Source organism: Panthera uncia (genome assembly GCF_023721935.1).
Source record: "Panthera uncia isolate 11264 chromosome A1 unlocalized genomic scaffold, Puncia_PCG_1.0 HiC_scaffold_17, whole genome shotgun sequence".
Taxonomy (NCBI): Eukaryota; Metazoa; Chordata; class Mammalia; order Carnivora; family Felidae; genus Panthera; species Panthera uncia.
The window spans coordinates 33,520,715-33,533,574 of NW_026057577.1; the positions used below are offsets into that span (position 1 = coordinate 33,520,715).

Sequence of the window (12,860 nt, forward strand, 5' to 3'; positions counted from 1 at the left end):
TATATATATATATATATATATATATATATATATATATATATATATATGAAGAACATAAATATATTCTCTTCCAGAGAATAGGAAGCTCTCAGCAAATTGTTCAGAAAGAAGTCAAAGATCTGGCAACCTGCCCATCCATTTAGCCTCCAGCCTTCAACCATTGCCCAAGAATCCTCCTTATAGCCCAGCCCATTATGGTTCCAGGCCTACCCCTCCACTCACCTCTGTTCCCTCAGCACCACTCCCCAGTCTCCACTGGGCATCCCCCTAACCAGGTATCTGACCCTCTTGTCTCCCCTGGAGCCCTTCTCTCTGCTTCCCCTCCATGACAACTGTTCTCCCCACTCTATCCCAGTTAGGCTTCTCCTCTAGGCATGAGCCCATCTGCCTGAGGCCTCTGCCTTCCAGCACGTCCAGTGACAGCAGGACTGCAAGTAAAGACCCCTGGATTCCCACGGAGACAGAGGTGGCTGAGGCCGCAGCACTGGGCTCCTGTCCTCCTAGAGGGACCCTTCACCCTTAGTCCTCTCCCAGGAGCAAAAGCAGTCTTTAAATTCTTAAATCCCATCATGACACCCCCCTCCCTTTAAACACCTCAGTGACTTCTCAGAGCTCTTAGGATGAGACCAAAGTTTTTAGTGTCCATTTTACAACCTCAGCCCCTGACACCATCTCCCCTTGGGATAGCCACACTGGCTGCCCTTAGTCCACTGAACTGGCCAAGCATTTCCCAGCCTCAGAGGCTTGGGGCACATTCCTCACTCTGCCTGGAAAGCTCTCTCCCACAACACAATACTTTCTCCTAGATACTTCATTTTACTTCTCAACATTTTACTTTGAGATGTTTCAAGCTTGTCAAAAAGTTCACTTGTCGAAATAGTGTGATGAACTCAGACATACTGTTTTTACCTAGATTAATCAGTTGTTTGTATTTTGCATTTTTTTTCTCTCTCTCTCTTTCCACACACATACTACACTTTTTTTCCTGAATATTTGAGAGTTGCAGACGTTGTAGTATTTGAAAAACTTTAGTATACACCTCCTAATAACAGTAACATTCTCATACAAACCATACAAGAATGATCACGTTTGGGAAATTTAACAGTAGTGTAATAACATGTAGTCCACTGGCAGATTTTCATAAATGTTCTCCAAATGTCCTTTTAATTTGTTTGGTATTTTTTTTTTTTTAAAGCAAGCTCTATACCCAATGTGGGGCTTGAACTCATGATCCTAATATCAAGAGTTGCATGGTCTACCAACTGAGCCAGTCAGGCACCCCTGATGTTTTTTTTTTTTTTTTTTTCCAATTTGGGATTCAATCAAGGAGCATGAATTACCTTTGCTTGCCCTATTGCTTTCGTCTCCTTTAATGTAGAACAGTCTCCTTACTTTTTTTGTCTGTCTGTTTTAATGACATGGACATTTTTTAGAGTCCAAGCCAGTTGTCTTTTCAAATGTCCCACAATCTGGGGCTCCTGGGTAGCTCAGTTGGTTGAGCATCTGACTTCAACTTAGGTCATGAACTCATGGTGTCAGCACCAAACCCACTTTGAATCCTCTGTCCTCCTCTATCTATCTGTCCCTCTCTCCCTCTGTCTCAAAAATAAACACTTACAAATAAATAAATAAAATGTCCCATGATCTGGATTTGCTTATCATTTTCTCACAGTGAAATCAGGTTAACAACGATTTTGGTAGGAATACTGACTGGGTGACATTGTACACCTCCCACAGCATTACGTCAGGAATCATTACATGTCATTTTGTTCAGCTATCAGGGATACTCACTTTGTTCACTTAAAGTGGTATCTTCAGATCTCTCCATTACAAATATATTTAAAAATATTTGTGATTAATAAGTACTCTGTGTGTGATATTTGAGACTGTGCAGCAACCTTTCAGTTTTAATATTTTAATATTCACCAGTGATTGGTGGTTACAAGGTGGTGATTTTCTGTCATTCCTCCTACCTTTGTTTATATGGAATTGTCTTACAGATTACCTGGAAATTTATTCAGATGTGAATTCCCTGTCTTCTAATTTCCCTTTTCCTCAGGGAAGCTTGGACTGATTGAGCTCCCTAGCCCTTACTAAATCAAGACTCCCTTATACACCCTGCTCTTTGCCCCCATGGCACTTGTCACAGTTACCATTAAATAATTGTGTGATTATTTAATGTCAGCCTCTCAGTATATAGACCATGAGCATCACAGAGACTATGTCAGTCACGTTCACAACTATAACCCCAGTATCTTGCCCATTGTCTGGCACACAGTAATTGGTCAGTAAATGTTGGTTGAATAAATGGACACAGAATTCCAACTGTTGTCACTCTGAGAGAGAAATGAGGCTCCTACTTTCCCTTCAACCCTGTCTGATGTGAGGGTATAGAGGACACATAGAGCAGCTGCACTCTGGCCAAGCCTTAGACTAAGTCCACCTACCTGAGGATGGAGAATCCCAGATCAGGGGAAACCGTAAGCAGGGACAGAACTTGGAAAAATTGTAAAGCATTTCTTGGCTGTGCTCACCCACCATGACAGAATACACCAACACGATCATGCTCTTGCTCTCTCTGTCTCCCTCTCATGCTTCCAAGGCCTACCCTGCAGCCCTTACCCTGGTGCCAGATCCTTCCCTATGGTAACCTCACTCTCTTCGTGTGTTTTCCCCCCCATTCATTCAAGCAAGAAATACTTATTGATGAACTTTGGTGTTCCAGGTGGTGCCAAGGGTCACCTAATGGTGTGTGTGTCAGGGTGGCTCTTCCTTCCCTCAAAAACAGAAATAATATGATATTTCAGAATTCCAAAAAACATGGAAATACTCACTGTGGGAAAAATCTGAGTTGAGCTGGAATTTCTTCAGGTCATTTATAAGTTAGTGTTTTTAACAATCATTAATCACTTCGTGTTTTTCTCAATGCTTAGAGTGTCCAAAGGTTTTAATTAGGTACTTCAGCAGGAGGGGCGCAGACACCATCTTCTACAGACGGTGTAGACAGGTATAGCAGCAGGAGCCATGCGACCTGAGCTGCCTGGGAGAGGCACCTGGGCTGCGCTGGGGGGAGTTGCTTAGGAATCCCTCTGACAAATTTTATTCATCTTAGCAAGGTAGAAGTTGGGAACTGGCAGTCTAGGGAACACCAGATTTGCTGTGAGAGGGAGCTTGAGGAATTAGGGAAGTGCCTCAGAAAAGGTTTGATTTCTATAGATGGTGCAAGGCAAGCAAGTATGCTAGGCAAAGGGATTTTTTTCAAAGTATTTGCAAACATTACATGTTATAATCCTACAGGCCATCTTTGGGCATGGGATGGAGATATAGGTTACTAGATCTGGGAGCTCTAGGAGAGGACGGGAGAGGCGTGAACTAGGCTGGCCTGGGAGACTGTATTCACCATCCCACTCTCTCCTCAGCTCCCAAAATGGCGATGAAACCGGCACTTGGCCCAACAACCAGTTTGACACAGAGATGCTTCAAGCCATGATCTTGGCCTCTGCCAGTGGTAAGTTGTGCCACTGTGTGTGTGGGGATGGGGGACCTGGGGTTCTGGGGGGAATCCCACAGCCATCTGCCTTAAGACTGGCTATCAACCTGCATGGTTTCTCTGGATCTTTCTCGGAGTCCCTGAGAGGACTCATAATTCCTGGACAAAAACCCAGGTTGAGAAACAGGTTCAGACTTCCTGGGATGCCTAGAAAAGAGTGAGAAAGGAAAGATTTATTGAGGGAATAGAGGGAGTGACGTTAAGAGTCCAGCTCCAGAAGGGGACCGCATGGGTCGGATCCTACTTCTGTCATTTATTATCTTTGTGAATTTGATCATTTTGCTTAATCTTGACAAGTATCAGCTTCTTAAGCCAAGAAAATGGAGACAGTGGCCTCAAAGCGTTGTTGTGAGGATTAAATGAGATGATAACACAAAGCACAAAGTACTGGACCCGTGACGTACAGGCCCTTCCCTCCATGGTTGTGGGCGTGGATACTCCCAGCACAGAGAACACATTTGGATATGTGAGACCCCTTCCCTTTGTTGTTGCCCCACCTCCAGAGCAGGATTTTGATTTTCCTAGAAGGCTAACAGAACTTCACATGCAACAGAGATTCAGCCAATGGTTTTTGTCCCTGAACAGTCAGAAGGGTCCTGAGTAGGGCAAACAGAAAAACAGAATGATGTTAGTACTTAAGAGCACAAGCTTTGGAGGCAGACCAACCTGGACTCAAATCTCAGCACCCACACTTAGCCATGAGTCCTCAAGGAAGCCCCTCTGGGCTTCACTTTCAGTGACTATCACATGAGAACTAGAACAGATCTTGCTGGTGTTGTGAGGGCCCAATGCAAGGCCTTAGCATGGGGATGACAGAGTAAGGCACAATAGGTAGTGGCCAAAATTGATTACCTCTTATCTTGTTTGACCCATAAAAGGCAGATTGAGAATAATGCCTGTTCATAAGGACTAGTTTTAGGAGCAGCACATCTTGGGCTTCCTATGAAGGCTATCAGGGCGTTAGACCCTGGGCTTACTTAGTGCAGTGAAATCCTCTGTCTGGCCTGTAGCACGTGTGGAGGGCTGGGACAGAACCCGGTAAAATCAGAACAATAACTTTCAAATCATACCTATGTTCTGTCCTGGGTGCATGCTAGGCCTCACAACAATTCATCCTCTTAACCAGCTCTGCAAAGCAGGTCTGTGATTACTTACATCTGACAGATGAGAAAACTGAGAAATCCCTTGCTCCAAGGTCCCCATTTTGAGATGCAGATTGGGGATTCTAACCCAGTCTGACTCTCAAGTTCACGCGTTTGCTTTTGCAGTGACCATGTCTGCCTTTAGATGCAGCCTATGTTTCCCTTTTAGCTGAATAGGTGTAGAGGCTAAACTCCTCTTACTGTCTTGCTTTATTCTCCCAGACTAGAGGTGCCAGATAAAACACAGGAAGCTTGGTTAATTTTAACTTCACGTGAACAACAAATAATATTTTAGCATAAGTAGGTCCCAAACATGAGTATTGGGACATACTATATTAAAAAAGAAAAAAACCTGCTCATTGTTTATCTGAAGTTCAGATTTAATTGGGAGTATTCTGCATTTTATTTGTTAAATTTGGCATGCCTCTCCCAGATGTCTGTGAGGTTAAGTGAAGCCAGGCCTGTGGTAGTTCACGTGAAGGTGGAGAGGAAGGGGAAAGTGACCAGGGCAGCAAGCCTTCCGGGACAGAACTGGCCCAGGTCTGGGGTGGGCAGGGGATTGTACTTCTGGAGGGGCCAGATACTGAGTATGAAAGAGGCAGGTGGGTGGCTCTAGGAGATACCAAGTCAGGTTCTTGAGGGAAGTAGGCAGACAGGTATATTTAACTGTTGTGGGTTTTAGCATTACATGAAGGAAGGAGGCTTTTGGCCTAAATCCAGATTTAAGAAACAGAAATGGAATCAGTATTTATGGCCTAAAACCCCCCAGGGTCCCCTCCCTTGTCAGGGCTCCACCCCTCTGGCCCACACAGCATCTGACCTGAGTGTAGGCTAGGGCCTTGGGGAATGATCCAGAGGGTTGAAGTGGCAGGGTCAGGCTCTACTCCCACTTTCACACCCGCTTCTCTGCCCTGAAGCCAGAGAGGTTCCTGGAGTCCAGCCCAGCCTGGCTAAGGGGCTGCTGAGGGGAAGTAAGTAAGAAGGAAAGTAAGTACACTTGGGAGGCACTTTAAATAAACACTTGGGGGGAAGTGTGTTCTCAAGGAGGTTCTGATTTGCGGTTCAACTGACTCTGGATTAGCTTGACCAGGCCTCCCTGTCTGGAGGTGCTGTCTCAGCCCTGAGCTGGGGTGGGAAGGGAGGCTGTGAGGCCAGGAGCTGGAGAGGAGGCCAGTGACCTTTACCCTTTAGGCCAGAGTTTGCCTAGGTTCTTTCTTAATGCCTTTTTTTTTTTCCTAAGATTTAATTTTTAATTTTTATTATTTTTGTTTATTAAATATTTATTTATTTTGAGAGAGAGCATGAGTAGGGGAGAGGCAGAGAGAGAGGGAAAGAGGGAGAGAGAGAGAATCTCCAGCAGGCTCCACACTGTCAGCACAGAGCCCCACATGGGGCTTTATTCCACAAACCGTGAGATCTTGACCTAAGGTGAAATTAAGAGTTCAGCTGAGCCACCATCAGGTGCTCCAGATTTTATTTTTAAGTAATCTCTACACCCAACGTGGGGCTCGGACTCATAACCCTGAGATCAAGAGTTTCATGCTCTATTGACTGAGCCAGCCAGTCACCCCTTTCTGGCTGCTTTTTAAAGAATGTTTCTCTATAGAATGGAAAAGATCTTGGTCCCTGCTCACTGTGTGCTGGGGGGAGGTAGAAGGAGGCACCGATGAAGAATTGATTCTACAGAAGGTCAGAGGCTGCAATCCACCATCTCCACCCTCAGACCTACAGATGGGGAAATGGAGGCCTGAGTTGTGCAGGGCCTCTGCCAGGGTCACCCAGCTTTCTTAGTGACAGCGCTAAACAGAAGGAACTCTAGTGTCAACCTTTTTCTGGTATGCCCTGGATTTGCACATCTTCTCTCTCCTGGTCCAGCCCAACCTCAAAGTCCCCCACAGAGCCTGGGCCAGCATCAGGCCTGTGCTTCTGGTGGGAGGTGGCAAGAACTGGCTTTGTCATTTCCACCTCCTTGGGGTGCTCCTTAGAGATCTGGGATGCCGGTGGGATGTGGGTGGGCTTTGCCTCCAGTTACCAAGTCAAGCCCTTTGTGCCCTTCTGTTTCTACCTCCCTTCTCCCTGGTTCTCCCCATTTCTGCGTGCACACACATGCGTGTGCATGCGTGTGTGTGTGTGTTATGTGTATATGTGTATGTATGTATGTGTGTGTCCCCCTCTCTCTCCCTCTCTGGCGCCTCTGAAGTCTCCCGTTTAGCCCCTAAATCACTCTGGAATCCTAGCTCTTTGAAGCAGAATCTAGGCCCCTTCCCCCACCCCTTCATTCCCAGGCTGGAAGAGGGTATGCTGAAGGGGAGGGTAAGCTTGGCTCCATCCTGGAGTTAATTAGGGAAAACGTTGAAAAAGTCAATGGAATGAAAGGGCTGGGGGAGGGGAGCAGTCTGGGGAAAGAGAGAAGGAAGTGGGCAGCTGCTCCCTCCCACCCAGCCTTTCACACACACCCCAAAGCCCTCAAATCCCGGGATTTGGGACTTGAAATGGAGATTGTAGAAACCCGAGCATTGGAGTGAGGAGGCAGAAAGACCCAAGGGTTTTCTCTCTGTTCCCTTCTCCTGTGCCCTTCCCCCTCTTGGGCTGGTTTTTAAAATAGTTCCTGTCTATTTCTCAATCCCTGGTTAGTGTCCCAGGATTAGTCAGCCTCTCCGGCTTTAGTCACCCTCTCTACCCACTCCCAGGGTCTAGCATAGAGTAAAGGGAGGCTGGGAGGAGAACTCTTGTCAGCTGGGCTGGGGCTTGGCTGGGAATTCCAGGGGCTTTAACCCTCCCACTGCCAGAGGACTCCAGCAGGAGCCCTTGTGAACTGAGGCTGAGTCCGGGAAATTCCTGGTTTTCCTTGCTGCACCCAGGGAGCATGTAGAGTAGAAGTAACAACACACACTGTATGGTGGTGATGATGTGAGCGCTGCACTCAACACTGAGTGAGCCCTTACTAAGTGCCTGTGGACTCATGAAGCACTGTCTCATTTGAGCCTCACAAAAACCCAATGGGATAAGTGATCCTGTGCTTTTCTACCTTCAGTGTGCCTAAAAATCACTTGGAAATCTTGTTAAAATGCAGATTCCAAGTCTCCATTTCTAACAAGCTCTCAGGGTGATGCTAAGCTAGAGCCAGAATACTTCTCTAGACCCCGTTTTTTCTTGTATACAGTAGGAAGTTGGGCTTGGGGTGTTGTCTGATGTTCCATAGCTCTGATACTGTGAACCTCTGTCTACCTTGTACCTAAGATACCTGGTCGCAGAGAATGGGCCAAGTGGGTGATGGGTATTAAGGAGGATACTTGTGATGACCACTGGGTGTTACAGGTCAGTGATGAATCCCTAAATTCTACACCTGAAACTAATGTTAACCATATATGTTAACTAACAAGAATTTAAATAAAAATTTGAAATCCAAAAGAGAAATAATAGATATCTGGTCCCGGAATCATCTTTTTAGCCTCCTAGAACATGGCTCATTTTGTCTTCTGTCCTCCTCCTTTATCCTCAGAGTGATAAGATCCAACCTGATGGTGGTAGTGGTGACTCTCTCTACAGTATATGTTGAGATACACTTAGCCACCCCTGCTTTAACCTGTGATGGCTGGTGTGGATTTGAGTTAGTCTTTTACCTTCTCTGAGCCTTGCTTTCCTCATATATAAAGTAAGGATAAATACCATACCTCACTGGGTTGTCTCATTGAGGTGAAAGCCATCATGCACGTGCAGTATCTAGCAGAGTACTTGGCACAGAATAGTTGACACTAGTCAACTCCTGTCGCTGTTATGAAATGAATACCTGCAAAGCCCCCTGACCCCCTGCTAACAACAGAACTGCTGAGTGCCCCCACTCTGTGGGCACCGGCTGGTGAAGGATAGGAGGACACACAGGCCCTAGTTGGAGCCCCCCAGGAGACCACAGTCTAGTGTGGAGACCAGAGAGGCTCCCGTGAGAAGGGTTAGGGCAAGGACTGGAGAGCTTTTATTTATGCCCTGAAAAATAACAGCATGTTTCAGGCCCTACATAATCTTGGTTAGTCTTCACCCAAACCAGAAGAGGTAGTTGTTATTTTTACCCCTTTTCATAGATCAGGAGACATAGGGATTGCCCCCAATTGGTTAGTAGGTAAAAGAGCTAGGAATCAAACCCAGCTGGTCTCACTCCAGAGCCACTTACCTCTGCCTCTTTGTTAGAGGGTATTAGAGGGTATTTATCAAAAGGTGTTTATCCCCCTTTGATAGAGATGATATTCCCAGGGCTCATTGTGGTCAGGGCTGGGCGCTTTGCCCATTAACTGGTTGTGCTATAAAAGAGGGACCCAGAGTTTAGCTCTTCACCTTCCTCTCTCTCTTGCAGAAGCTGCTGATGGGGGCTCCACCCTGGGAGGGGGCGCTGGCACCATGGGCCTGAGTGCCCGCTACGGGCCCCAGTTTACCCTGCAGCACGTGCCGGACTACCGCCAGAACGTCTACATCCCCGGCAGTAACGCCACACTGACCAACGCGGCTGCCAAGCGAGATGGCAAGGCCCCCACCGGTGGCAATGGCAACAAGAAGAAGTCAGGCAAAAAAGAGAAGAAGTAACGTGGAGGCCAGGCCAAGAGCCACGGGGCAACTTCCCTCCCCAACCAGCCCAGCCTCTCCGTATCTGTACCCAGGCCTCATATTTTCAGGGCTCACCCCCAGATACTGGTAGGGGTCCAGGCCATGCTCCCTTTGAGAAACAGAAACAAGTGCCCAGTCAACACCCCCCTCTCTGCCCCCAAGGGATTGAATATGCAAAAGGGAGTTCTGCTGGGAACCCCCATCCAGTCAATTGCTGTGCCCATGGGGGTAGTGGGGTTAGTGTAGACACCATTTATCACACCCCCTTTAGTTACAGCTGAACTTTGCCATCTTCCAAATTCAATCAGGCCCATCCACAATTCCCTGCCTCGCTCCTGTCACCCCACCCCCTCAGCAGCTCCTCTTTCTTGAATAAGGTGGTTGGGGTGTTGAGGTACCTGGTGACCTAAAAAGGCTCGTAGTTCTGAAGAGTTGGAAGGGCGTCATAACCTCTTGGCCTCTCCAGTTCTCAGACTGCCCCCAAAGCATGGTTTGGTGCCCGTCCCTTCATCTCCTTCCAGAGCCCAAGACCAAGCTCAAGTTTTGGCAGACATGGTCACCATTGCCATGGTACTGACGCTTGCTGGATTTAGGGAGGGCACTTTGCTACCGTGCCTCTTCCCAGCGCCCTTGGGACCAGTCTTTTGTTCTGTTTTTCATTGTTTGATGTTCCCGCTGCATGCCGTGACTTCCCCCTCTCCAAACAAGAGACTTCATTGCATGTTCCAAGACAGTATGGGGTGGTAAGATAAAGAAGGGAAGGGTGTGGATATAGGGGATGGACAAAGCTTGACTTGCCAGTTATCAGGATCTTGCAGAAGGCTCTGTGTCCCCAGGGTACTGGCCAGATCCCCAATTCCAGCCATAAACCAAGTACCAGGCTGGACTCTTGTTTACCACATTCAAGGCTTGCTCACTCACCTCAGGCAGTGAGCTTTGGGCTGAGCTATTAGCACCAATGGATTTAAACTGGCATTATAGTCAAAGGAAGGTCTGAGGACGTTTGGGACCAGGTCCCCTGGAGAGGTCAGAGGGCCCTCTGTGGGTGCTGGGTACTCCAGAGGTGCCACAGGTAGAAGAATCAGTGTGGCCCTAGCAGTGAGGGCCAGCTAGGTGGTTCTTGGTCCCTGGGTTGGGGAGGCATGGAGCTACAGCAGGGACCAGGTGGACAGAAAGTCTTAGCCTAGGATCCGGGCTTCTCCACAGGGCCCCTGCACTCCTCCAGCCTCTCTTCCTTCATCTTGCCAGGTGCCATTTCTTCTCCGTGAAGGCCAATGCCCAGCCCCCCCCCCCCCCCCCCCCCAGTCTGCTCTCTAGTGGCCAGAGCCTGGTTAAAGTCCCCCAGTGCCTCCTTGTGCATAGACCTTTCTCTGCCCATCCCCTTCTGCCCACCCCCTCCCCCAGGCCCGTACCTCCGTACCTCCAGTGGGGCTGCGCAAGAACCCCACCCCAACCCTTACAGTAGTGTAGAGCCCCCTCCCTCTTGCGGCTGGTGTAGAATAGCCAATAGTGTAGTGCGGTGTGCTTTTCCGTGATGGCGGGTGGGCGGAGGGCTCCGCGCAGCCATCTGTCGTTGAATCCACCTGCAGCGGCCCGTGCTGTGTTTTGTGCTGTGTCCATGCGCTGCGGCGACCCCGTCCCCTGTACTGACTCCTATAAGTGCTTCTCTTCGCATAGTCATGTAGCTCCCCACCCACTCCCCTTCCTGTGTCTCACGCAAGTTTTATACTCTAATATTTATATGGCTTTTTTTCTTTGAAAAAAAAAAATTAAAAGGTTTCTTCTGAAAGGTTGAACGGTTCTGTGTAAGAGATGGAGGCTCCTAGCATTTGTGGATGAAGTGCCAAGAGGTGTATGCTGGAAGAAAGGCGGGATCGCAAGGCTATTGTATTTGCATCTTGGTTTTGTGTCGCTGCCCTTGAGTGTGTGTGTGACAGTCAAATGTGGCTGTGTGTGCTTGCAATACTGTTGTGCATATGTAACAGTATACAATCGACTGTAATTGCGCTTGTGGATCGGTATACCGTTGTGTGTAATCGTTTTATGGGTCTGTTGAGGAGGGGGATCTCTGAGCGCTGCGTGGCGCTGTGCAGTTGAGCGTGCAATTGTATGCTTGTGGCTCTCTCTCCCTTAAGGTTCTAAGCACCAGTCTCCCGGCAGAAGAGGAGACTCCAGAGCGGGGGAGGACTGTGTTGGCAACGGCTACAGAGCTGGAAATCGGGTGGTGGACATTTCCTTAGTTTCCCCCTCTTCCCTGCTAAAATTAACACCCCACAGTGCCTTTGTGGGCTCCTTCCTAGGAGGGTGGATTCTCCTTTGACCACTCCCCTCCACCCTGGCTGCCTAGTGGCTTTGGGAACACCGTGCAAGAGGGCAGGCTACATATAGCCTGGGCCTTGGTTCACCCATCTGGAAGTCACCTTTCCACTCTCTGTGGCAAAGCCAAGGAAAGTAGAAGGTTCATCACTTTGTTGCTGGGGATGGTGTGGGGTGCCCTGTGTCAAGGGGATTGAAGAGTGGGTATACAGGATAGATTGTCGGTAGACCCAGACTATCTTCCCTTGTTCCTCTTCTCCCTCTCTCCTTGCTTTTCCATTCACTTCTCACCCCTCCTCCCCTCCCCTCTTCCTCAGTCCGCCTCCTTGGAACACAGTGGGAATTGGAGGTTGTCCTCTGCAGGAAGTACAGAGGAGAGAAGACCGGGTGCAGAGGAATGACAAACACAGACCCACTGGGGTTATCTGGCGGATCCGGGAAGGCATGCCTAACTGCAGGGTGGAAGGAGGCAGTCTGTGGGCTTCCTATGCGCATCCTCCCAGAGCCGGGTCATGTGTTTTGCCAGCTCCTGAAGTCGGTTGTCACGGAAACCAAGCCTTCCAACTAAGCATCTGGAGGCGACCTTCTTGTGTGGGAGGAAGGGTGGTGTGGACGGTTTCTGAGATGGAATTGGGGTTTTGTTTCTGAGAGCTGGGTTGCAGAGGGCGGGGTGCTGGCTGCCTGGGTTCTATTCCAGGCACGGCAGTAGATTGGCAGTGTGTGTGAGCAGCTGTGGTTGGTCCCCTAATTGGTATGTGCGCCTGTAAAGCTCTGAAACAGAAATGCGTGGCTTCTGGGGGGGGGGAGGAGGCAGGCAACCTACACCCACATCCCCAGCCATACCGGGGAGGCAGCTGGCCCAGGCTCCAGGGCTATTTAAAAGGCTTTTATTTCCAGTTCTAGAGCCTGCCAGAATGGGTTTGTGGTCCTCTTCAAGCCCCTCATTGTCTATTCTGGGTCTGTTCATAGCTTGTAAGGTTCCTTTGTGTAGGTTACAGCGTGCTCAAGTATGGCTCTGAGCTGCAAGTCACCTGGAGCATGACCTCTGCTGGCAGGCTCAGGTTTCTGTCCCCCTCTTCCCCCACATAAATTCCTCTAATCTGCAGTGTGGTTGGTCTGTGGCCACCAAGGTGGGGGGGGGGGGCGGCAGGGAGACATGAAGAGGGGAGATGGGAGAATCTTCCCTCAGCAAAAGAAACACAGGTACTGCCAGGACCTAGTAGTTCTTGACATGTGGGGGTGCTAGGAGGTGAGGA

The 12,860-nt window shown here is 48.7% G+C and overlaps 1 protein-coding gene across 3 annotated transcripts in view; it reads left to right on the forward strand.

Moving 5' to 3' along the window:
- PCDHGC3 (protocadherin gamma subfamily C, 3) overlaps positions 1–11,084 on the forward strand; it is a 38,331-nt gene extending 27,247 nt beyond the window's left edge. For all 3 annotated transcript variants that reach the window (XM_049648491.1, XM_049648492.1, XM_049648493.1), the window contains exons 3-4: positions 3,420–3,508; positions 9,041–11,084. In XM_049648491.1, coding sequence (XP_049504448.1) covers positions 3,420–3,508; positions 9,041–9,267 — 316 coding nt within the window. In that variant the 3' untranslated portion in view covers positions 9,268–11,084. The remainder of the gene's footprint in view (positions 1–3,419; positions 3,509–9,040) is intronic.
- The last annotated feature ends 1,776 nt before the right edge of the window (positions 11,085–12,860 follow it).